At 46.2% G+C, this 24,641-nt stretch overlaps 2 protein-coding genes across 11 annotated transcripts; both read left to right on the top strand.

The window, feature by feature from the left end:
• Nucleotides 1-1,718: 1,718 nt before the first annotated feature.
• Nucleotides 1,719-8,971, top strand: LOC108537741 (zinc finger protein 419). Of its 9 annotated transcripts, none has more exons than XM_017885419.1 (6): nucleotides 1,948-1,999; nucleotides 4,457-4,495; nucleotides 5,104-5,304; nucleotides 5,772-5,898; nucleotides 6,406-6,504; nucleotides 7,149-8,963. In XM_017885419.1, the coding sequence occupies exons 4-6, from the start codon at nucleotides 5,865-5,867 to the stop codon at nucleotides 8,381-8,383; spliced, it is 1,368 nt and encodes a 455-aa protein (XP_017740908.1). In that variant the 5' UTR covers nucleotides 1,948-1,999; nucleotides 4,457-4,495; nucleotides 5,104-5,304; nucleotides 5,772-5,864; the 3' UTR covers nucleotides 8,384-8,963. The 9 variants fall into 9 exon arrangements, with proteins under 9 accessions (XP_017740901.1, XP_017740900.1, XP_017740903.1 ...); XM_017885416.1 differs by having other exon boundaries at nucleotides 5,769-5,898; XM_017885412.1 differs by lacking the exon at nucleotides 5,104-5,304 and having other exon boundaries at nucleotides 1,719-1,999; nucleotides 7,149-8,971.
• Nucleotides 8,972-14,436: 5,465 nt separating this feature from the next.
• On the top strand, nucleotides 14,437-22,124 carry LOC108537744 (zinc finger protein 773). 2 transcript variants are annotated; one of them, XM_017885424.1, is made up of 4 exons: nucleotides 14,437-14,713; nucleotides 19,139-19,268; nucleotides 19,776-19,874; nucleotides 20,519-22,012. In XM_017885424.1, exons 1-4 carry the CDS (start codon nucleotides 14,681-14,683, stop codon nucleotides 21,583-21,585), a joined length of 1,329 nt encoding a protein of 442 aa, XP_017740913.1. In that variant the 5' UTR covers nucleotides 14,437-14,680; the 3' UTR covers nucleotides 21,586-22,012. The 2 variants fall into 2 exon arrangements, with proteins under 2 accessions (XP_017740913.1, XP_017740914.1); XM_017885425.1 differs by having other exon boundaries at nucleotides 14,444-14,713; nucleotides 19,142-19,268; nucleotides 20,519-22,124.
• Nucleotides 22,125-24,641: the final 2,517 nt, after the last annotated feature.

Below are 24,641 nucleotides of genomic sequence, written 5' to 3'. Positions count from 1 at the left end.
CTAAATGATATACTGTTTCTTATCACCAGATTCTGAATTCTCTATACATTTTATACTGTATGAGTGACTAGATTCCATAATATGTTTTTTAGATTTGTCCACAAAGGTTCCTGTGATGATGGTCAATTTCCATAATCTATCAGATGATTAATCCAGAGTCTATTCTTTTAATAGATGTTCTCAAGGAATTGAAACATTTTTTTTTTTTTTTTTTTTTTTTTTTTGAGGCGGAGTCTCGCTCTGTGGCCCGGACTGGAGTGCAGTGGCCAGATCTCAGCTCACTGCAAGCTCCGCCTCCCGGGTTTACGCCATTCTCCTGCCTCAGCCTCCCGAGTAGCTGGGACTACAGGCGCCCGCCACCTCGCCCGGGTAGTTTTTGTATTTTTAGTAGAGACGGGGTTTCTCCGTGTTAGCCAGGATGGTCTCGATCTCCTGACCTCGTGATCCGCCCGTCTCGGCCTCCCAAAGTGCTGGGATTACAGGCTTGAGCCACCGCGCCCGGCCCACATTTATTCTTCTGCTTGGTTTCAGAAAGAGGAGATTATCTACACATTGTCCCACTCCTGTCATGGATTCAGCTCTCCTCACTCTCTTCCTCCCCTCCCCTCCACATGCTACATAATGGTCTAACTGAAATAACTAATGCCACAGCTGCCAAGGGAGGGGTAAAGAACTTGTCTCTCTCTATTCTACCATGTTCTCAATCCCAATATTGACTCCCCTACTCCTTTTCAGAGTCAATTAATACTGAACACCCAGTTCCAGAAAGCTCCAAGAAGGAGGAAAGGCTTCGTTTTCTCTTGTTCTCATAAGTCACTCCAAGGCTGTGTTTAAGTTGATCATTATTCAGCCCACAGATGGAAGGGGCAGGAAAAGAAGTAGGGAAATTAGATTGACACGAGGGAACTAGATTCAACGGGAATGGATGTAGTGGGACAACACATAATTAAGGGTTGACATAATTTCTTTTTATCAATAGTTGTGCGTTGTTAACAACAGTCTAGCATTCTACCCACCTGTGAGGAATTGGCTTTATATTTGGAAATGGAAGAGCAGTGGGAACATGTAACAGAAAAGGATGAAGGAGAGAAATTGAGAGGGAGTTGGTTTACAGGTTTGCCACCTATTGTTGTGCCTGTACACCAATGTTGGGTCCTTGAGGAAGGAAAGAGCACAAATGCGCATGGGATGAAGGACGAAAGTAAATCCTTGGGCTCCCCTACTCTCTCATCACCTACCTCCAGAATTCAGAGCCTTTTCTTATTATCATATATCAGGCATTGCTTCGCCATAGTTAATTTTAATATTGGGTGTCCCTTTGTCAAGGGAAATTTGGGAATGTATACGTGGCTCTGCCCAGAGAAACTTCTTTATTGTGGCTCTGAAGATCCTCTGAAAGTCCTTCAAAAGAAGGAAAGATTGGAGTATCAGTTGCAGGAAACTGAAATCCAGGCCCATCTCCAATAACAGCAGCTTCAGGATGAGTCCGAGAGAAGTTCTCAACCCTAATTTCTCCTCCATCTCCTATTCCGTTACCTCCATCTTCATCATCATCTCCATCATCATCTCCATCTCCATCATTATCTATCATCTCCAATCTCCATCTCCGAAATTATGCCCACTTCCTCCAAGTTTGGAGCCATGGGAACTACATCGTCCAAAAGGCGCCACGCCGGAAGGCGGAGATCCTTGGCCAATGAAAAGAGGCCTGCCCGAGCGTGCGACTCGCAATGGGCGGGATTTCCGGCGTCTCCCTTTAGCGTTCACGTTCGCGACTCTCAGGTGAACTGAGCCTGCGGGAAGCTGGTAGTGAGCGGGTTGAGGCGACCAGCGCCGGAAGGGGCGGCGGGGACGTGCTCTGTTCTCGCCGCTCAGAGGCGGGTGTGAGGCTCGGTGGCGGCGCCCAGGGTGGCCCGGGCCCTCTCCTCGGTCGTTGTCGCCCCGCCCGCTCTACCCACAGGCTCGGATGGCGGTGGCCGCGCTGAGGGACCCCACTCAGGTGAGCGCCGCGTCCTCCCGGCCTCCCCGGAATCCTAAAGCCCTGTGAGGGCCGCCTGCTCAGGTCCCCGGGTGCAGAACTGTGGGGCGTTCGTGGGCGCGGTCCCGTTTCTGACGGGCAGTGTGATGGGGTGGGAATGGAGGCCAAGAGGTCTGGCTCGCAAAGATGTAAGGCGCGCTCAGCGAGCCCCGAACCTGAGGCCTCCGGGTGTCCGTAGTAGGCAGCTTGGGAAGGGACCAGTCGCGTGTGGAGCGACAGCCCGAGCAGCTGCCCCTTCATCCTGAGGGCACAGTGGCCGCAGAGGGCTGGAGACAGAAGAGTGACACGATCTGTATCTCAAAGTTTGCCAAAGTCCCCTCAAGGCAAAACACAGTGGGGTAGGGGTGAGGCGGGTGAAGACAGACCGGTGAGTAGGTAAATTCAGTAGACTAGTGGAGCATCTACTGGGACTGGGCCATAGAGGAGGGGAAGTGATCAGATCTTGGATGGATTTCAAAAACGGAACAGACAGGAACTCCTGTTGCATCACATGTGACTATGAAGGAAAGTAGGGAATGAAGAGCCATTCTGGATTTTTATTTGTATTTTCGTTTGTTTATTCGTGAATATCAGGAAGGATGGAGATGGGGAAGGCTGTGCAGGGAGTAGGTTTTGGGCATGATGATCCTGAGATGACCCAGAATGGAGGTGTCGTGGCCACATGGGCAGCTTGCTCACTCACATCTGGAGGTTTGGGGAGGGATCTGGGCTGGAGATATCCAAGAGGTGGTGGGTAGAGGCCTGGACTAGGGTAAGGCCTGGGACTCCTATTTAGGAGGGAGAATCTTAAGGTTTCCTTTCAGATGGGCCCTGAGGTGAGAGAAGGGAGAGATGGCCCTGTAGGACGGGGCTGCCTCTATAGCATGGAGTTTTGCTGTCCGAAGTGGTTCTGTCTGGTGCCTGCAGGAATGGAGGGTTATAGAGTATGAAGACCCAGGACTGGATGGAGACTGCAGTGTTGGGTAGTATATAGGTTTGCTTCTCTAGGCTCAGCAGTTCCTTGTGTCCAGTCCATGTGGAGAAAAGGAAAGGTCAGCCAGGCTAGTGGAGCAGCCCCTTTGGTGCCTGAGTTTCCCTAGCCATCAGCACAGGAGGGATGATCAACTGCTCCAGTAGAAGGGCTCTCAGCAGGATTGCCTTCAGGGGAATATATAGCAGGCAGCCAGGTTGCCAAAAGGAATGGTGTCCGCTCAGGTTTCTCAGACCCAAGTCCCAGTTTATTTATTTGTGAATTTATGAGATACGTACTGATTTTTTTTTTTTTTTTTGAGACGGAGTCTCGCCTCTGTCGCCCAGGCTGGAGTGCAGTGGCCGGATCTCAGCTCACTGCAAGCTCCGCCTCCCGGGTTCACGCCATTCTCCTGCCTCAGCCTCCCGAGTAGCTGGGACTACAGGCGCCGCCACCTCACCCGGCTAATTTTTTGTATTTTTTAGTAGAGACGAGGTTTCACCGTGTTAGCCAGGATGGTCTCGATCTCCTGACCTCGTGATCCGCCCGTCTTGGCCTCCCAAAGTGCTGGGATTACAGGCTTGAGCCACCGCGCCCGGCCGAGATACGTACTTATTTAAGCACTAATTGATCATAGTTCATATACACACAGGGGCAAATAAAACCACATGGATTTATTAAGTTGAACTGATGTAAGCACTTCATAACTGGTTGTAAACTTAATATACTGGAAAGTATTTGATTAAAACACCCTAAGTATCACATTCTTAATTTAACAGTAACTGTAAGAAACCCGTATTTTCTTTTCTTTTCTTTTTTCTTTTTTTTTGAGACAGAGTTTTGCTTTTGTTGCCCAGGCTAAACTGCAATGGTGCAGTCTCTGCTCATGGCAACCTCTGCCTGCCAGGTTCAAGAGATTCCCCTGCCTCCGCCTCCTGAGTAGCTGGGATTACAGACATGCACCACCACACCCAGCTAATTTTTATGTTTTTAGTAGAGACGAGGCTTCACCATGTTAGCCAGGCTGGTCTCAAACTCCTGATCTTAGGTGATCCACCCACCTCGGCCTCCTAAAGTATTGGGATTACAGGCCTGAGCCACTGCGCCTAGCCAGAAACCCACATTTTCAAAGCCTACCAGTTTATTTGCACTGAAAATGTTTACAGAAGCATTAATTATGTGTACAGTAGGAGTTGATACTTAGTCCTAGACACATAAGAAAGAGTTTGATACAAACAATAGTCCTATTGAGTGAATACCATTATTATTGCCGTGTTGCAGATGGCAACACCAAGGCACAGGGAAGTTGAGCATTTTTCCAAGGGCACACAACAGGTAAGAGGCATCACTAAGAACCAAAGCCCAGATTGTAGATACTCAGGCACACCTGACTCCAGGCTAGACGAGGGGGCTTGGATGATCCTTTGGCAACATCACTATCTGGTTCTGATGACCTTGATTTTCCATAGGTTCTTGTGACTGCAGAATTACTTACATACCATGAGGAGGTAAGTGGAGGATGTCTCAGGTCCTCACCCTGCTCAACTCCTACCTACATGGTCTTCAGAATTATGGAGTCTTGAGGCTTGCTATTCTCCCTATCCTTCCAGTGGACTTCCCTGGAAGACAGACACACAAAGTCAGGAACCTGAGTCCAGACCATATTATTATTATTATTTTCTTTTGAGACAGAGTTTTGCTCTTGTTGCCCAGGCTGGAGTGCAAAGGCGCGATCTCGCCTCACTGCACCTCTGGCTTCCGGGTTCAAGTGATTCTTCTGTCTGAGCCTCCCAAGTAGCTGGGATTACAGGCATGCATCGCCACACAGGCTAATTTTGTATTTTTGATAGAGACAGGTTTCTCCACATTGGTTAGGCTCGTCTCAAACTCTCGACCTCAGGTGATCCGCCTGCCTCGGCCTCCCAAAGTGCTGGGATTACAGGTGTGAGCCACCATGCCCAGCCCAGGTTATATATTATATGGAGAGGTTCTCATTTCTGGCAACCAATAACAGGAGGTTTAGAAGGTTTAGTGAACAACATTAGAAAATATCTTTAGGTAAGATTGAACTGGGAATGCTTAGGCAACCTTAGATCTCCATTATGTCTGGCGGAAGCATCAGCAGGTATAAGGCGGACCTGAAGTGGTTGAATGAGGAGCCGAGCTGAGGTGTCCAGATATGGGTGCAATTCCAAGTAGCTGAAGATAAAGCAAGAAAAAGAGCCAAGGAGGGAGGCCTTCAAAGTGGGACTGAGGGCTGCCCCGGGCAGTGAGTGCCATTGGAGTCTGGGATGGCATGGAGTTCTGATTGCATTTGGTAAGTGCCCTCTGGATGCCATGTGTAGACTAGAATGTGGTGACACTAGGGGAGGCACATAAGGTGGTGTAGGGGGCACTGAATGTGGTACAGAGTATGTGCACATTCTAGTGAGTGTGAACAGATGTCCGCCGGACCTTGTACTGGGGGATTCAGGGAGAGCAGTGACACAAATTTGATTGTATTTGGGAAACACAATCTGGGGGATCCAAGGTGAGTTGTCTGGCAAGAGAAGAGTGGGACTCTGCATACCATGTCCAGAGCTGAAATGGACTATATGTGCCTACCTGCCTGTGCTTGCTCAGTGGGAACATGTGGAGAGAGTGGGCATCAGTGGTTCTGGGGCAGGGTCTCTCCTCTGAGATGGGGATTGAGGAAGAGGGTGAGCAGGGATGGATGTTTAGGGGGATGCCTAAATTCCCCAGTAAGGAGGCCACAGATAAACTCAACTCTTTCCATCTTAGCAGGGCTATGTGACCTTTGAGGACGTGGCTGTCTACTTCTCCCAGGAGGAATGGAGATTGCTTGATGAGGCTCAGAGGCTCCTCTGCCGCAATGTGATGCTGGAGAACTTTTCACTTCTGGCCTCTCTGGGTAAGGTTCTCACAGCCCACCCCAGCATCCTGGGCTGGACTTGGCTCTTCCTCCTTTTCCTAGGGACAGGTCTGTTCTTCCCAAAGCTGAATTGTGGGCACTCATTCCTTCTCCAGGATCCTGAAGTAGCTATTGTAATTGGCCTGGGCCGCGTATACTACCACCTTCTCTCCCCGAGCTGCCCCAGAGCTGTGCAGGAAAGGGTTTGGGGTTAACGAGCCTTGCAGTCAACTTGATGGAACTTAACCCTGGTGGCCTCTCTGTGGCCTGGTGACATTGTGCAGATCTGTGGTAATTCTATTCCCCTACGTTCTGCCTGCCTCCTCTAGCCAACATACCTGGGTGTCTGTCTGTGCCAGCAATTGAGTCACCAATGTGATTGCTGTTTGACTGGGTTGTTCCTGTAAGACCCTCCTCCAAGGTTCTCTCTGTACTATTTTGTTTTCTTTCTGTGATGGGATAAGTCATTCTGGCTCAGTGCTGCCACTCACCTGTTGTTTTCCTTAGGACTTGCATCTTCCAAGACCCATGATATAACCCAGCTGGAGTCATGGAAGGAGCCCTTCATGCCTGCTTGGGGAGTTGTGACTTCAGCCATACCGAGAGGTACTTGGTGGGTGGAGCTCAGGGAGGTATGAACTCGGGGATGGGTTCATATCATACCAGTAGGCCCAGATATTTTGATACTAAGGCAAGGGGTCGTAGCTGATTTCTGTCTTTTCTTCCTCAGTCACCCATTTATATCTATTCTGATATTTGACCCGGGGCCATTCCCCACCTCTCTGTCCTCCATGTTTCACCCAATCCTCAGCAGCACCTTTCAGCAGTGGCTTTCACTGAATGTGTGGTGAGGTGGGCGCTTATCCTTGCATAGTCCTTGAGCACCAGCTGTTTGGTTGCAGTTGATTTTTTCTGCATCTGGACATAACCTTCTGTGCCATGTTCCTGTGTCTTCAGCAGCCAAAGTCCTCTGGAAAGGCATTTGCAGAGGATTGTGTTGGGCACTCTGCCTCTCCTCCCTGTGCTATACCCAGTCCTTGCATCCTTGGCACTCATGAGGACTCCCCAAATCCTTGAGCTGGCCAGGTTCAGCACTGTATAGCAGGCCCTTCCCTGCCAAGAGCTAGCCCCCCTCATTTCTGCCAGCAGCCCCAGGTAATAATTACTGTGTGTGTCAGACACATTTGTGAGATTGCTGCCTCCTCACACCAAGGACTACGTTTACTTCATCAACATGTCTCTTCTTTCAGGTTGTTGGCATGGAGCCGAGGCCGAGGAGGCCCCTGAGCAGAGTGCTTCTGTAGGACTGTGCAGTTCAAACGTTCAGCAACACCAGAAGCAGCACTGTGGAGAGAAATCCTTAAAAACACAAGAGGGCAGGGTTCCAGTTTTGAGGAGTTGCAAAGTTCAACTATCAGAGAAGTCCTTGCAAAGCAGGGAGGTTGGGAAGGACCTCCCGACCAGCTCAGTTATTCTCAAGCACCAGGTGACTCACACGGGAGAGAAGTCACATAGGAGCTCCAAAAGTAGGGAGGCCTTTCATGCTGGAAAAAGGCATTACAAATGCAGTGAGTGTGGGAAAGACTTTGGTCAGAAATATTTACTTGTTCAGCACCAGAGACTACACACTGGGGAAAAGCCTTATGAATGCAGTGAATGTGGGAAGTTATTTAGAGATATGTCCAACCTTTTTATACACCAAATAGTTCACACTGGAGAAAAGCCTTATGGGTGTAGTGACTGTGGAAAATCCTTTAGCCGTAATGCTCATCTCGTTGAACACCAGAGAGTTCACACTGGGGAAAAGCCTTTTACATGCAGTGAATGTGGAAAAGCTTTCAGGCATAATTCCACACTTGTTCAGCATCACAAAATCCACACTGGAGTAAGGCCTTATGAGTGCAGTGAATGTGGAAAATTGTTTAGTTTCAACTCCAGCCTCATGAAACATCAGAGAGTTCACACTGGAGAAAGACCTTATAAGTGCAGTGAATGTGGAAAATTCTATAGCCACAAGTCCAACCTTATCAAACATTGGCGTGTTCACACTGGAGAAAGGCCTTATGAGTGCAGTGAATGTGGGAAATTTTTTAGCCAAAGCTCAAGCCTTATGCAACATCGAAAAGTTCACACTGGAGAAAAACCTTTTAAGTGCAATGAATGTGGGAGATTATTTAGAGAGAATTCCACCCTTGTTAGACATCAGAGGGTTCACACTGGAGCAAAGCCTTATGAGTGCACGGAATGTGGGAAGTTTTTTAGCCAAAGCTCAACCCTCATGCAACATCGAAAAGTTCACATTGGAGAAAAGCCTTTTAAGTGCGATGAATGTGGGAGATTGTTTAGAGAGAATTCCAGCCTCATTAAACATCAGAGGGTTCACACTGGAGCAAAGCCTTATGAGTGCAGGGAATGTGGGAAATTTTTTCGCCACAACTCCAGTCTTTTTAAACATCGAAGGATTCACACTGGAGAAATGCAGTGATTGTGTGAAATCCTTTAGCCAGTGTTTCAACCTCATTCAACACCAGAAGGTTCACAGTGGAAAAAAGTCCTGAAGGTAACAGATGGAAATCCCTTAGCCACACCTCCAATCTCGTTCAACACTGGACAGTTCGCAAAGTGGACAATGTAGTGAATATAGAAAAGGGTTTCAGCCAAAGGCCTAACCCTATTCAACACCAGAAAGTTTAGACTGAAGAAAGGCCTTAGGGTGGTGGGTTATATACTATCTCTGAATCAATATGACCTCAAAACAGAAACTCTGAGGATGGCCTTTATGAGAGAGCTGGCAATTGAATGTCATTCATCTAAATATGCACACTGGAGGCAGGATGAGAATTCCTGACAGATTGTCCTTCCTGAGAAGATAGCCCTCTGCCTTGGAGCTCCAGAGAGAGGGAGCCCTGTATTCTTGGCTGCACCAGTCGAATGGAGTTTTAATCCCACTGAGTTTGGAGTTGGGGGAGGAAAGGAGTTGTCTTGGTTCAGATGTGACTGACTTTTGCTGTTCTTATGAATGTTAGATGTTTAATAAATAAATATTTATTTGCTGTACACCCTTATGGCCATTTCCAGAGACTGAATTGCGTTTTTATAATTTTCACCCTTTTGGCTTTGTAACAGGGCTGCAAAGTTCCTCATTCAGTTATTCTGTGAGTAGATCCAAATGTTTGAAATTTTAAAAGCTTGCCAAATTGTGTTCTAAATGGTTAGTATTTCATATTCCCTCCTGGAATATATTAGATTTTCCATTTCTTCACATTACTGACAATTTATATATATAGAAGTCATAGGCCATTCATTTTAGCCATTTCACTAAGTGTGCACTAGTATTTCATTGTAGTTCTTAATTTGTATTTTTCCAATGACTCAGTTTTGAGCATTTTTTTAATGTGCTTACTTGTCACTCATATATCTTCATTAGTAACATGTCTGTTGGTATTTTTTGCCTGTTTTTTAAAACATTTGGTTGGTTACAAGTTCTTAATATTTCTGGAGACAAATCCCTTATTTGATATAAGCATTGCCAATGTTTTCTCACAGTCCATGGCTTTTGTTTTTTTTTAAATTTAGAGATGAGGTCGTGCAATGTTGCACAGACTAGTCTCTAACTCCTGGCCTCAAGTGATCATCCTGCCTCAGCCTCCCAAAGTGCTGGGATTACAGGCATGAGCCACCATGCTTGGCCTTGTTTTCAGTTCTTAACAGTATCTTCCCTAGAGCAGATTGTCTTAATTTTATGAAGTCCTGTTTATCCATTTGTTATTTTATTCATTGTGCATTTGGTGTTGTATTCTCTTACTATACCACATCTTTGCCTATAAGTAAAAGCCTTATGTGAGTATGCTACAGTAGTCTTAAGAATCTTTTTAAATACCCAACTAATGAAATATTTGTAGGTTTAACTACAGATAAAGAATTCAATGGATAGATAAATGTGTACATATTCCCTGTCTTTACTGAGACAGCCTAGCAAGCCATGGCATTCCAGTAGCTTTGAGCATATTTAATACCCAGTTACTGGTTTATATAATTTTTTAATACAAAGAACCAGAACTCCTTAGAGAAGAGGCTGTTTTCAAGTTGTGGCAGAAAAGGTACAACATGATTCGAGGAAATACTGCATTGGAAAATAAAGAAATGCTTACAGAATAATGTTGATGTATTAGCTTTCTATTGCTATCCCGACAAATCACCACAAACTTATGGTTTAAACAACACAAATATATTATCATAAATATAACAGAGTTCCTGTGATGATGGTCAATTTCCATAATCTATCAGATGATTAATCCAGAATCTATTCTTCTAATAGATGTTCTGAAGGAAGTGAAGCATTTATTCCTGTGCTTGGTTTCAGAAGGAGGAGATTATCTACACATTGTCCCACTCCTATCATGGATTCATCTCTCCTCACTCTCCTCCTCCCCTCCCTTCCACATGCCACGTAATGGTCTAACTGAAATACTTAATGCCATAGTTGCCATGGAAGGGGTAAATAAGTTGTGTCTGTCTCTATTCTAGCATGTTCTCAATCCCATTGTTGACTCCCCTCCTCCTTTTCAGAGTCAATTAGTACTGAACACCCAGTTCCAGAAAGCTCCAAGAAGGAGGGAAGGCTTCATTTTCTCTTGTCCTCATGAGTCATTCCAAGGCTGTGTTGAAATTTATCATTATTCAGCCCACAGATGGAAGGGGCAAGAAAAGAAGTAGGGAAATTAGATTGACATGAGAGAACTAGATTCAATGGGAATGGATGTAGTGGGACAACACATAATAAAGGTTTGACTTTTAAAATCACCAGTTGTGTGTTGTAAACAACAGTCTAGCATTTTACCCACCTGTGAGGAATTGGCTTTATATGTGGAAATGGAAGAGTAGTGGGAACATGTTGGAGGCTGAAAGAATGAGGGTTGTGATTAACTCAGTATACCACTGGATGCTGTATGAGAAAACAGCAAACTGTTCTCATGAAAGCAGGTGGTTTGCAAACTGACAAACTGCGTCTGCCGCCCTGAAGGAATGGTGAGGGCAGTCACGTCCCAGGCACAAGTGTTTCTAGTGATTAGGCACATCTGAAGCCTGTTCACAACAATGTGAACCCGTGACCAATGAAACAGATGACCAATCATTAGCTTCTCCTCCCTGCTCTTTCTACCCAATAAATATGAAGGGCTGTGGAAACTCAGGGCCATTGCTCACAAGAAGCAAGGAGCCCCTGACCCCTTCTTTAAAACAGATTATTTTGTCTTATGTTTTCATTTCTTGTTCATCCCCCTTCATTCAGTCCCGTAGTAACCATCGCAAGTGGCGCCCAAACAGGGACAAATAGGGACCTGAAGAGACCTGCAGGGACAAGTAGGGATGAATAGAGATGAATAGGGAAGAAAAGGGCCTTGAAGGGACTTGAAGGGACTTGCAGGGACTCACAGGGACTAACAGGGACCTACAGGGACCTACAGGGACCATAAACAATGAAAGTCTGCTGGAGCTGAAGAAGTGAAACTGATCAGACAAATGAGAAACTCCGGGATGAGTCTGCCAGCAGTGGATATAAGGCCAGTGCCCTAAAGAGGTACTGGTCAGCGTCCTAAAGAGGTACAGAGAATGGGAAATTTTTGAATTAAGGTAACATGGGGCAGAATTTGTTTTTTCTGTTTTGTTTGGAATTTGTTATGTTCTGAATTTCAAAATTTGAGAGTCTTTTGCCCCACCCACAACTCCTATCAAGGTTGGTGAACAGGAGAGGGAGGATGAAAACTTGCCTGTACCACTCCCTCCAGCAGCAGGAACACCTGGAAGTGCAGGATTAGACCTCCCAGTCAGAGAACAGGTTACATTAGTTGGAGGAGACAAACCCATCAAGATTCCCACTGGTATTTGTAGACCTTTGCCAACAGGATATATGGGATTAATTTTAGGCAAAACTCAACTTACAGGATATTCCTGTAGTCTGAGGAGTTGCTGATTCAGATAATGAGGAGAAATTCTAGTAGTGGTGATGTTGCAAGATCTTTGGGTTTTTGAACCAGGAGAATATATTGCTCAACTGTTGCTTATTACCTGGAAATTGAACCCTTCTCCACGAAGGGAGAAACGAGGGAATCAAGGATTTGGAAGTACAACTACATGGCAAATTTATCTATCAGAACCCATAGCATCTAATAGACCCACCTGTACAGTGTAAATTAAAGGAAAGAAGTTTTATCGGCTTATGGCTATGGGAGCTAATGTGTCATTAATATCTAAGAACAATTGACCCCCATCCTGACCTCTGCAATTAACTTCTACATCCCTAGAAGGAGTAGGAACAGCTCAAAGTGTTCAAAAGAGTGCTGAGATTTTACCCTGTCTCAGACCGGTCAGGTACTTTTCAACCTTATGTTGCAAATATGTTAATCTATGGGGTTGAGATTTACTTAGAGCATGGGATATGAGACTTACAAATGAAACTATTGACAAACCAGGATTTAAAATGTTAAAAAAAAAAAAATGGGGTATCAGAGCGGAAAAGGCTTAGGAAAGTCCATATAAGGAAACCCTGATCCTATATCAATAACTGAAGAAAGAGATGAAAAAGGGCTAGGTCATCAGGATTTCTGATGGGGGTCATTGGTATTTCTCCTCCACCCACTGTTTTGCCGTTAGAGCGGCTGACTGACAAACCTGTATGGGTGGTTCAATATCCTCTATCACAGGAGAAACTGATTCAACTCCATCAGTTAGTAGAAGAGCAATTGGAAGCAGGACATATGGAAGACTCAGCCCTTGAAATTCACCAGTATTTGTGATTCCAAAACAGTCAGGTAAATGGCGATTGCTACATGATTTGAGAGCTATTAATGCACAGATTAAACCAATGGGCACATTATAGCAGGGTCTGCCATCCCTGGCAGCCATTCTAAGAGACTGGCCTCTCGTGGTGGTAGACCTTGGGGAATTTTTTTTTTTTTTTTTTTTTTTTTTTTTTTTACTATTGCACGAGAAGGATAAACCTCAATTTATTTTCTCTGTGCCTTCTGTTAATCCTTGATTTGCTTTCTCTATGCCTTCTGTTAATCAGAAAGAGTCTGTCTCTCATTATCAGTGGAAAGTTTTTGGTAGATTTACTAACGTGGAGATGAGGGTATGCTTATGTTTTTACAGGAGATGGACAAACCATGTGGATACCCTCAAGGTGTGTGTGACCATGGAAGGGGAGACTGGGATTCCAACCATGGGCCTGGTTCTCCCAATGGAAGCCATGAGCCAGCTGAATCTATGCGAAGATGGCATGAGGACCGACTGGAGTCACACTGGCATCAATCTCCATAACATAGGGACAGATCTTATTCAATTAATTCGAAGACAGAAAGGGGGAGATGTTGGAGGCCGAAAGAATGAGTGTTGTGATCAACTCAGTATACCACTGGAGTAAACAGCAAACTGTTCTCATTAAAGTAGGTTGTTGGCAAACTGAGAAACTGCGTCTGCCGCCAAGAAGGAATGCTGAGGGCAGTCACACCCCAGGCACAAATGTTTCTTGTAATTAGGCACATCTGAAGCCTGTTTGCAATAATGTGAACCTGTGATCAATCAAGCAGCTGACCAATCATTAGCTTCTCCTCCCTGCTCTTTTACCCAATAAATATGAAGGGCTGTAGAAGCTCAGGGCCTTTGCTAACTAGAAGAAAGGAGCCCTCTGACCCCTTCTTTAAAACAGATTTATTTTGCCTTTGTTTTCATTTCTGTGTTCGTCCCCCTTCATTCAGTCCTGTGGTAACTGTGAAAGGAACATGGAGCATAAATGGATGAAGGAGAGAAATTGAGGGGGAGTTGGCTTATGGGTTTGCCTCCTATTGTTCTGCCTGTACGTCAACGTTGCGTCCTTGAGGAAGGAAAGAGCACAAATGAGCATGGGGTGAAGGAGGAATGTAAATCCTTGGGCTCCCCTACTCTCTTATCACCTACATCCAGAATTCAGAGCCTTTTCTTATTATCATACATCAAGCATTGCTTGGCCACCGTTAACTTTAATATTGGGTGTCCCCTTGCCAAAGGAAATTTAGGAAGGTATATGTGGCTCTGCCCAGATAAACCTCTTTATTGTGGCCCTGAAGATCCTCTTTGAGTCCTTCCAAAGAAGGAAGGATTGGAGTATCAGCTGTAGGAAACTGAAATCCAATCCCATCTCCAATTACAACATCCTCCAGATGAGTCCGAGAGTTCTCCACACTCATTTCTCCTCCATTCTCCATTTCCTACTCCATCATCTCCATCTCCATCTTCTCCATCATCCCCATCTTCATCATCATCTCCATCTCCATCATCTGCATCTCCATCATCATCTCCATCTTCATCTCCATCTCCATCATCATCTCCATCTCCATCTCCAACATCTCCATCTCCATCTCCGTCATCATCTATCATCTCCAATCTCCATCTCCGAAGTTACACCCACTTCCTCTAAATTTGGCGCCATGGGAACTACACTGCCCAGAAGGCGCCGCGCCCGGAGGTGCGATGCTTGGCCAATGAAAAGAGGCCTGCCCGAACGTGCGACGCGCAATGGGCGGGACTCCTCGCGTCTCCCCTGGGCGGTCACTTTCGCCGCTCTCAGGAGAACTCAGCCTGGTGGAAGCTGATTGTGAGCTGAGGCGACCAGCGTCGGAAGGCACGGTGGCTCCGCCTTCTGTTCTTGCCGCTCAGAGGCGGGTCTGAGGCTCACTGGCGGCGCCCAGAGTGGCCCGGGCCCTCTCCTCGGTTGTTGTCTCCCAGCCCGCTCTACCCACAGGCTCGGATGGCGGCGGCCCAGCTAAGGGACCCCGCTCAGGTGAGCGCCGCGTCCTCCCGGCCTCCCCGGAATCCTAAAGCCCTGTGAGGGCCGCCTGCTCAGGTCCCCGGGTGCAGAACTGTGGGGCGTTCGTGGGCGGGGTCCCGTTTCTGACACGCAGTGTGATGGGGTGGCAATGGAGGGCAAGGGGTCCGGCTCGCAGAGGTGTGAGGCGCACTCAGCGAGTCCCGAACTTGAGGCCTCCTGGTGTCCGTAGTAGGCAGCTTAGGAAGGGACCAGTCGCGTGTGGAGCGACGGCCCGAGGAGCTGTGCTTTCATCCTGAGGGGGCCACAGTGGCCGCGGAGGGCTGGAGACAGAAGCGTGACACGATCTGTTTCTCCTAAGTTTGCCAAAGGCCTCTGAAGGCAAAACAGACTGGGATGGGGATGAGGGGGGTGAAGACAGACATGTGAGTAGATAAATTCAGTAGATTAGTGGAGAGTCTACTGGGACTGGCCCAGAGAGGAGGGGAAGTGATCAGATCTTGGATGGATTTCAAAAACTGAGCAGGCGGGAATTCCTGTTGCATCAGATGTGACTGTGAAAGAAAGTAGGGAATGAAGAGCCATTCTGGATTTTTATTTGTATTTTTGTTTGTTCCTGAATATGAGGAAGGATGGAGATGGGGAAGGCTGTGCAGGGAGTAGGTTTTGGGCATGGTTTCCTGAGAAGTCCCAGAGTGGAGGTATCGTGTCCACATGGGCAGCTGGAAGGCCTGGGGCTCCTATTTAGGAGGGAGAATCTTAAGGTTTTCTTTCAGTTGGTCCCTGAGGTGAGGGAAGGGAGAGATGGGCCTGTAGGCCGGGGCAGCCTCTACAGCCTGGGGTTTTGTGGTCTGAAGTGGTTCTGTCTGGTGTCTGCAGGAATGGAGGGTTATAGAGTATAAAAACCCAGGACTAGATGGAGACTGCAGTGTTGGGTAGTATATAGGTTTGCCACTCCAGGCTCAGCAGTTCCTCATGTCCAGTCCATGTGGAGAAAAGGAAAGGTCAGCCAGGCTGGTGGAGCAGCCCTTTGGTGCCTGAGTTTCCCTAGCCATCAGCACAGGAGGGATGATCAACTGCTCCAGTAGAAGGGCTCTCAGCAGGATTGCCTTCAGGGGAGTATATAGCAGGCAGCCAGACTACCAAAAGGAAGCCCACATTTTCTTTCTTTCTTTCTTTCTTTTTATTTTTTGAGACAGAATTCTGCTGTTGTGATCTGCCCACCTCGGCCTCCCAAAGTGTTGGGATTACAGGCTTGAGCTACTGTGCCTAGCCAGAAACCCATATTTTAAAAACCTGCCAGTTTATTTGCACTGAAAATGTTGACAGAAGCATTAATTATGTGTACAGTAGGAGTTGATACTTAGTCCTAGACACATAAGTATGAGTTTGATACAAACAATAGTCCTATTGAGTGAATACCATTATTATTGTCGTGTTGCAGATGGCAACACCAAGGCACAGGGAAGTTGAGCATTTTTCCAAGGGCACACAACAGGTAACAGGTATCACTAAGAACCAAAGCCCAGATTGTAGATAGTCAGGCGCACCTGACTCCAGGCTAGACAAGGGGGCTTGGAAGATCCTTTGGCAACATCACTGTCTGGTTCTCATGGCCTTGATTTTCCATAGGTTCTTGTGACTGCAGAGTTACTTACATACCGTGAGGAGGTAAGTGGAGGATGTCTCAGGTCCTCACCCTGCTCAACTCCTACCTACATGGTCTTCAGAATCGTAGTGTCTTGAGACTCCTTGCTTGCTATTCTCCCTACCCTTCCATTTGAGTTCCCTGGAAAACAGTCATACAGTCAGGGTCCTGAGTCCAGACTATATTATTATTATTTATTTATTTATTTTTGAAATGGAATTTAGCTCTTGTTGCCCAGGCTGGAGTGCAATGGTGCGATCTCGGCTCATTGCAACCTCCGCCTCCTGAATTCAAGCGATTTTCCTGTCCGAGCCTCCCGAGTAGCTGGGATTAGAGGCACGTGCTGTCATGCCTGGCTAATTTTGTGTTTTTAGTAGAGATGGGGTTTCTCCATGTTGGTCAGGCTGGTCTCGAACTCCCGATCTCAGGTGATCTGCCCGCCTCTGCCTCCCAAACTGCTGGGATTTTAGGCATGAGCCACCACGCCTGGCCCAGATTATATGTTATATGGAGAGGTTCTCATTTCTGGCAACCAATGACAGGAGGTTTAGAAGGCATAGTGATCAACTTGAGAAAATACATGGATTTAAGTTTGAGCTGGAAATGCTTAGGCAACCTTAGATCTCCATTATAACTGGGGGAAGCATCAGCAAGTATAAGGCAGACCTGAAGTGGTTGAATGAGGAGCTGGGCCTCTATTCTTTGTATTTTTGTTTGTTTGTTTGTTCCTGAATATCAGGAAGGATGGAAATGGGGAAGGCTACGCAGGGATTATGGCCCAGTCTTTTTTTTTTTTTTTTTTTTTTTTTTTGAGACGGAGTCTCGCACTGTCACCCAGGCTGGACTGCAGTGGCGCATCTCGACTCCCTGCAAGCTCCGCCTCCCGGGTTCACGCCATTCTCCTGCCTCAACCTCCTGAGTAGCTGGGACTACAGGCGCCCACCACCATGCCCAGCTAATTTTCTTTTTTGTATTTTTAGTAGAGACGGGGTTTCACCGTGTTAACCAGGATGGTCTCGGATCTCCTGACCTCGTGATCCGCCTGCCTCGGCCCCCCAAAGCGCTGGGATTACACGTGTGAGCCACCGTGCCCGGCCTGGAGTCTGTGTTTTTTAAGTAGATATGAGCAGATTTTCTAAAGTGTAGGGTGGGAGAAAGAGGTTAATGGTAAGAGTAATCTTCAGTGGGAATAATTAAGTTAGGTTTTGGCCATGTTGATATGAGATGTTCCAGAGACCCTTGAGTGGATTCATTGAGTGGGCACCTGGACAGAGAATTCTAGAATTCAGGTGAAGGGTTCAGATTGGAAATACACACGATACAGTTGGTGTGTGCACCAAATGGAGTAGTGGAGCAGATTTAGGAGGGAGCATCTTGAGGTCCTATTTGTAATGCCATTAGGTAATAAGGGAGAATAGGGGCGAAGAACTCATTCTCTTGCTTGGATACCTGGATGGGAGTGGTAGGCTTCACAAGAACATGAGGGAGAATGGTGGCCATGGGGAAGGGGATGTAGGGGTGAGGAGGGTCTGATTGGTGGCCAAAGTTCCTGTGGGGGTAGACATGAGATGGACATGAAGATGACGCTATAATGACGTAAGATGACAGGAAGGCAGGCACTGCTGCTTATTCATCCTACTGTGGGATTACAAGGCTTTTGTTCTTACCTGGGACCTGGGGAGCTTCTCAGGCTGCTGGATTAGCTCAAGATCAAATGAGGTCATCTGGGAGAATTGCTGGGCCTGGTTTGGGAGACTTGGGCTTCTTTTTTTTAATTTTAATTTTTATTTATTTATTATTATTATTTTTTTTGAGATGGAATTTCATTCTTGTTGCCCAGGCTAGAGTGCAATGGCAAGATCTTGGCTCACAGCAACCTCCGCCTCCCGGGTTCAAGCTGTTCTCCTGCCTCAGCCTCCCGAGTACCTGGGATTACAGGCATGTGCCACCACGCCCAGCTAATTTTGTATTTTTTGTAGAGATCGGGTTTCTCCATGTTGGTCAGGCTGGTCTCGAACTCCTGACCTCAGGTGATCCACCTGCCTCGGCCTCCGAAAGTGGTGGGATTACAGGCGTGAGCTACCACACCCGGCCTGGCCTGTGATTCTAATGAGAGTCAGAGGGAGGCTGACATTGGGAAGGGACAGCTTCTCAACACAGATATGGAAGAGTGCCAAAGGTGTCCAGATATGCGTGCAATTCCAAGTAGCTGAAGGTGAAGCAACAAAAAGAGCCAGGTAGGGAGGCCTTCAAAGTGGGGCTGAGGGTTGCCCCTGGCAGTCAGTGCCACTGGAGATCTAGGATGGCATGGAGTTCTGATTGCATTTGGTAAGTGCCCTCTGGATGCCATGTGTAGACTAGAATATGGTGACACTACGGGAGGCACATAAGGTGGTGTAGGGGCCACTGAATGTGGTACAGAGTATGTGCACATTCTAGTGAGTGTAAACAGATGTCCGCCGGACCTTGTACTGGGGGATTCAGGGAGAGCAGTGACACAAATTTGATTGTATTTGGGAAACACAATCTGGGGGATCCAAGGTGAGTTGTCTGGCAAGAGAAGAGTGGGACTCTGCATACCATGTCCAGAGCTGAAATGGACTATATGTGCCTACCTGCCTGTGCTTGCTCAGTGGGAACATGTGGAGAGAGTGGGCATCAGTGGTTCTGGGGCAGGGTCTCTCCTCTGAGATGGGGATTGAGGAAGAGGGTGAGCAGGGATGGATGTTTAGGGGGATGCCTAAATTCCCCAGTAAGGAGGCCACAGATAAACTCAACTCTGTCCATCTTAGCAGGGCTATGTGACCTTTGAGGACGTGGCTGTCTACTTCTCCCAGGAGGAATGGAGATTGCTTGATGAGACTCAGAGGCTCCTCTACCGCAATGTGATGCTGGAGAACTTTTCACTTCTGGCCTCTCTGGGTAAGGTTCTCACAGCCCACCCCAGCATCCTGGGCTGGACTTGGCTCTTCCTCCTTTTCCTAGGGACAGGTCTGTTCTTCCCAAAGCTGAATTGTGGGCACTCATTCCTTCTCCAGGATCCTGAAGTAGCTATTTTAATCAGACTTGGCTGCGTATACTACCACCTTCTCTCCCCGAGCTGCCCCAGAGCTGTGCAGGAAAGGGTTTGGGGTTAACGAGCCTTGCAGTCAACTTGATGGAACTTAACCCTGGTGGCCTCTCTGTGGCCTGGTGACATTGTGCAGATCTGTGGTAATTCTATTCCCCTACGTTCTGCCTGCCTCCTCTAGCCAACATACCTGGGTGTCTGTCTGTGCCAGCAATTGAGTCACCAATGTGATTGCTGTTTGACTGGGTTGTTCCTGTAAGACCCTCCTCCAAGGTTCTCTCTGTACTATTTTGTTTTCTTTCTGTGATGGGATAAGTCATTCTGGCTCAGTGCTGCCACTCACCTGTTGTTTTCCTTAGGACTTGCATCTTCCAAGACCCATGATATAACCCAGCTGGAGTCATGGAAGGAGCCCTTCATGCCTGCTTGGGGAGTTGTGACTTCAGCCATACCGAGAGGTACTTGGTGGGTGGAGCTCAGGGAGGTATGAACTCGGGGATGGGTTCATATCATACCAGTAGGCCCAGATATTTTGATACTAAGGCAAGGGGTCGTAGCTGATTTCTGTCTTTTCTTCCTCAGTCACCCATTTATATCTATTCTGATATTTGACCCGGGGCCATTCCCCACCTCTCTGTCCTCCATGTTTCACCCAATCCTCAGCAGCACCTTTCAGCAGTGGCTTTCACTGAATGTGTGGTGAGGTGGGCGCTTATCCTTGCATAGTCCTTGAGCACCAGCTGTTTGGTTGCAGTTGATTTTTTCTGCATCTGGACATAACCTTCTGTGCCATGTTCCTGTGTCTTCAGCAGCCAAAGTCCTCTGGAAAGGCATTTGCAGAGGATTGTGTTGGGCACTCTGCCTCTCCTCCCTGTGCTATACCCAGTCCTTGCATCCTTGGCACTCATGAGGACTCCCCAAATCCTTGAGCTGGCCAGGTTCAGCACTGTATAGCAGGCCCTTCCCTGCCAAGAGCTAGCCCCCCTCATTTCTGCCAGCAGCCCCAGGTAATAATTACTGTGTGTGTCAGACACATTTGTGAGATTGCTGCCTCCTCACACCAAGGACTACGTTTACTTCATCAACATGTCTCTTCTTTCAGGTTGTTGGCATGGAGCCGAGGCCGAGGAGGCCCCTGAGCAGAGTGCTTCTGTAGGACTGTGCAGTTCAAACGTTCAGCAACACCAGAAGCAGCACTGTGGAGAGAAATCCTTAAAAACACAAGAGGGCAGGGTTCCAGTTTTGAGGAGTTGCAAAGTTCAACTATCAGAGAAGTCCTTGCAAAGCAGGGAGGTTGGGAAGGACCTCCCGACCAGCTCAGTTATTCTCAAGCACCAGGTGACTCACACGGGAGAGAAGTCACATAGGAGCTCCAAAAGTAGGGAGGCCTTTCATGCTGGAAAAAGGCATTACAAATGCAGTGAGTGTGGGAAAGACTTTGGTCAGAAATATTTACTTGTTCAGCACCAGAGACTACACACTGGGGAAAAGCCTTATGAATGCAGTGAATGTGGGAAGTTATTTAGAGATAAGTCCAACCTTTTTATACACCAAATAGTTCACACTGGAGAAAGGCCTTATGGGTGTAGTGACTGTGGAAAATCCTTTAGCCGTAATGCTGACCTCATTCAACACCAGAGAGTTCACACTGGAGAAAAGCCTTTTACATGCAGTGAATGTGGAAAAGCTTTCAGGCATAATTCCACACTTGTTCAGCATCACAGAATCCACACTGGAGTAAGGCCTTATGAGTGCAGTGAATGTGGAAAATTGTTTAGTTTCAACTCCAGCCTCATGAAACATCAGAGAGTTCACACTGGAGAAAGACCTTATAAGTGCAGTGAATGTGGAAAATTCTATAGCCACAAGTCCAGCCTTATCAATCATTGGCGTGTTCACACTGGAGAAAGGCCTTATGAGTGCAGCGAATGTGGGAAATTTTTTAGCCAAAGTTCAAGCCTAATGCAACATCGAAAAGTTCACACTGGAGAAAAGCCTTTTAAGTGCAATGAATGTGGGAGATTCTTTAGTGAGAATTCTAGCCTGGTTAAACATCAGAGGGTTCACACTGGAGCAAAGCCTTATGAGTGCAGGGAATGTGGGAAATTTTTTCGCCATAGCTCCAGTCTTGTTAAACATCGAAGGATTCACACTGGAGAAATACAGTGATTGTAGGAAATCCTTTAGCCAGCATTTCAACCTCTTTCAACACCAGAAAGTTCACAGGGGAAAAAAGTCGTGAAGGTAACAAATGGAAATCCATTAGCTACACTTCCAAACTCCTTCAACACTGGACAGGCAGTTCACAGAGTGGACAATGTAGTGAATATGGTGAAAGGCCTCAGCCAAAGGCCTAACCCTATTCAACACCAGAAAGTTTAGACTGGAGAAAGGCCTTAGACTGTCACTGATTCAATATGATTCCCCTTGCCTGGCACGGTGACTCACACCTGTTAATCCTACCACTTTGGGAGGCTGAAGCAGGCGGATCACAAGGTCAGAACATCGAGACCATCCTGGTTAACACGATGAAACCCTGTCTCTGCTAAAAATACAAAAAATTACCAGGCTTGGTGGCAGGCACCTGTAGTCCCAGCTACTCAGGAGGCTGAGGCAGGAGAATGGCGTGAACCCAGGAGGTGGAATTTGCAGTGAACCAAGATCACGCCACTGCACTCCATCCTGGGTGACAGAGCGAGACTCCGTCTCAAAAAAAAAAAAAAAAAACCCGGGCGTGGTGGCAGGCACCTGTAATCCCAGACTTGGGAGGCTGAGGCAGGAGATTCACTTGAACCTGGGAGGCGGAGATTGCATGGAGCCAAGATCGCGCCACTGCGCTCCAGCTTGGGTGACTGAGCGAGACTTCGTCTCAAACAAACAAACAAACAAAAAACCCAGAAACTCTGAGGATGATCTTTATGAGGGAGCTGGCAATTGAATGTCATTCATCTAAATATGCACACTGGAGGCAGAATGAGAATTCCTGACAGATTGTCCCTCCTGAGAAGATAGCCCTCTGCCTTGGAGCTCCAGAGAGAGGGAGCCCTGTATTCTTGGCTGTACCATTCGAATGGAGTTTTAATCTCGCTGAGTTTGGAGTTGGGGGAGGAAAGGAGTTGTCTTGGTTCAGATGTGACTGACTTTTGCTGTTCTTATGAATGTTAGATCTTCTTTAATAAATATTTATTTGCTGTACACCCTTATGACCATTTCCAGAGACTGAATTGTGTTTTTATAATTTTCACCAGTTTGGCTGTGTAACAGGGCTGCAAAGCTCCTCAGTTATTCTGTAAGTTGATCCAAATGTTTGAAATTTTACTTGCCAAATTGTGTTCTAAATGGTTAGCATTTCATATTCCCTCCTGGAATATATTAGGTTTTCCATTTCTTCACATTACTGACAATTTATATGTATGGAAATCATAGGCCATTCATTTTAGCCATTTTACTAAATGTGCACTAGTATTTCATTGTAGATCTTAATTTGTGTTTTTCCGATGACTTAGTTTTCAGCATTTTTTAATGTGCTTATTTGTCACTCATATATCTTCGTTAGTAAAATGTCTGTTGGTATTTTTTGCCTGTTTTTTAAAATATTTGGTTGGTTGCAAGTTCTTAATATTTCTGAAGACAAATTCCTTATTTGATATAAGCGTTGGGAATATTTTTTCATTGTCTGTGGCTTTTGTTTTCTTTTTTAAAATTTAGAGGAGTGGTCTTGCTATGTTACATAGACTAGTCTCTTAACTCCTGGCCTCAAGTGGTCATCCTGCCTCAGCCTCCCAAAGTGCCACGGTACAGGCATGAGCCACCATGCTTGACCTTGTTTTCAGTTCTTAACAGTATCTTTCCTAAAGCAGATTGTCTTAATTTTATGAAGCCCAGTTTATCCATGTATTATTTTATTCAATGTGTATTTGGTGTTGTATTCTCATACTATACCATATCTTCGCCTATAAGTAAAACCCTTATGTGAGTATGCTACTGTAGTCTTAAGAATCTTTTTAAATAACCAACTTCTGAAACATTTGTAGGTTTAACCTACAAATAAAGAATTCAATTTATATAGATAAAGAATTCAATTTGGCCGGGCGCGGTGGCTCAAGCCCGTAATCCCAGCACTTTGGGAGGCCGAGACGGGTGGATCACGAGGTCAGGAGATCCAGACCATCCTGGTCTAAACGGTGAAACCCCGTCTCTACTAAAAAAAATACAAAATACTAGCCGGGCGAGGTGGCGGGCGCCTGTAGTCCCAGCTACTCGGGAGGCTGAGGCAGGAGAATGGCGTAAACCGGGCAGGCGGAGCTTGCAGTGAGCCGAGATCGCGCCACTGCACTCCAGCCTGGGCGACAGAGCTAGACTCCGTCTCAAAAAAAAAAAAAAAAAGGAATTCAATTTATATAGATAATGTGTACATACTCCATATCTTTTGTGAGATATCCTAGCAGGCAGTGGCATTCCAGTAGCTTTGAGCATATTTAATGCCCAGTTATTGGTTTGTATAATTTTTTAATAAAAGGAACCAGAACTCCTTATAGAAGAGGCTGTTTACTGATTGTGGCAGAAAAGATACAACATGAGTCAAGGAAATATTGCATTGGAAACTAAAGAGATGCTCACAGAATAATGTTGATGTATTAGCTTTCTATTGCTATCCTGACAAATCACCACAAACTTGTGGTTTAAACAATACAAATATATTATCTTACAGTTCTTTAGGTCATAAGTATAATAGAGACATAACTGGGTTAAAATCAAAGTGTTGTCATGATTGTGTTCCTTTCTAGAGTCTCACGGAGGATCTGTTTCTTGCTTATTTTGAGTTGTTAGCATATTTAAGTTTTTTGTGGTTGTAGGACTGAGGTTCCTTTTTCTTGATGGCATCAACTGAGGGTCATTCCTAAAACATGTAAGAACTTTTATGAAATATTAAAGGAAGAAGTAATACCAATTATACACAGACTCTTCCAAAAAGAGAAAGGTTCAAACACTTCTGAACTACATGAAAGTTAGCATTAACAGGACACCAAAGAGGCAATGACATTAAACAAAACTGTAGACCAATCACCACATGAATATAGACAGAGCCTTAACAAAATTTTAGCAAATTGAGGCACTCATCCTTCAAATCGCCTCACTGGGGTCTCTTCCAAGCATACTTCCCTTTCTTTCTTGTTGTAAAGCCTTTTTTTTTTTTTTTTTTTGGGACGGAGTCTTGCTCTGTC

This window comes from Rhinopithecus bieti, unplaced genomic scaffold, assembly GCF_001698545.2.
Source record: "Rhinopithecus bieti isolate Rb0 unplaced genomic scaffold, ASM169854v2 scaffold_15006, whole genome shotgun sequence".
In the NCBI taxonomy this organism is placed as follows: Eukaryota; Metazoa; Chordata; class Mammalia; order Primates; family Cercopithecidae; genus Rhinopithecus; species Rhinopithecus bieti.
Note: the sequence above shows the minus strand (reverse complement) of the source record. Positions and strands in the feature narration are given on the sequence as shown.

Coding starts and splice junctions, on each gene's coding strand:
- LOC108537744 (XM_017885424.1), top strand. CDS start 14,681: ATGGCGGCGGCCCAGCTAAGGGACCCCGCTCAG. Junction 19,269..19,775: donor TTCACTTCTGGCCTCTCTGG/GTAAGGTTCTCA, acceptor TGTTTTCCTTAG/GACTTGCATCTTCCAAGACC. Junction 19,875..20,518: donor GACTTCAGCCATACCGAGAG/GTACTTGGTGGG, acceptor CTCTTCTTTCAG/GTTGTTGGCATGGAGCCGAG.
- LOC108537741 (XM_017885411.1), top strand. CDS start 1,967: ATGGCGGTGGCCGCGCTGAGGGACCCCACTCAG. Junction 4,496..5,768: donor TACTTACATACCATGAGGAG/GTAAGTGGAGGA, acceptor TTTCCATCTTAG/CAGGGCTATGTGACCTTTGA. Junction 6,505..7,148: donor GACTTCAGCCATACCGAGAG/GTACTTGGTGGG, acceptor CTCTTCTTTCAG/GTTGTTGGCATGGAGCCGAG.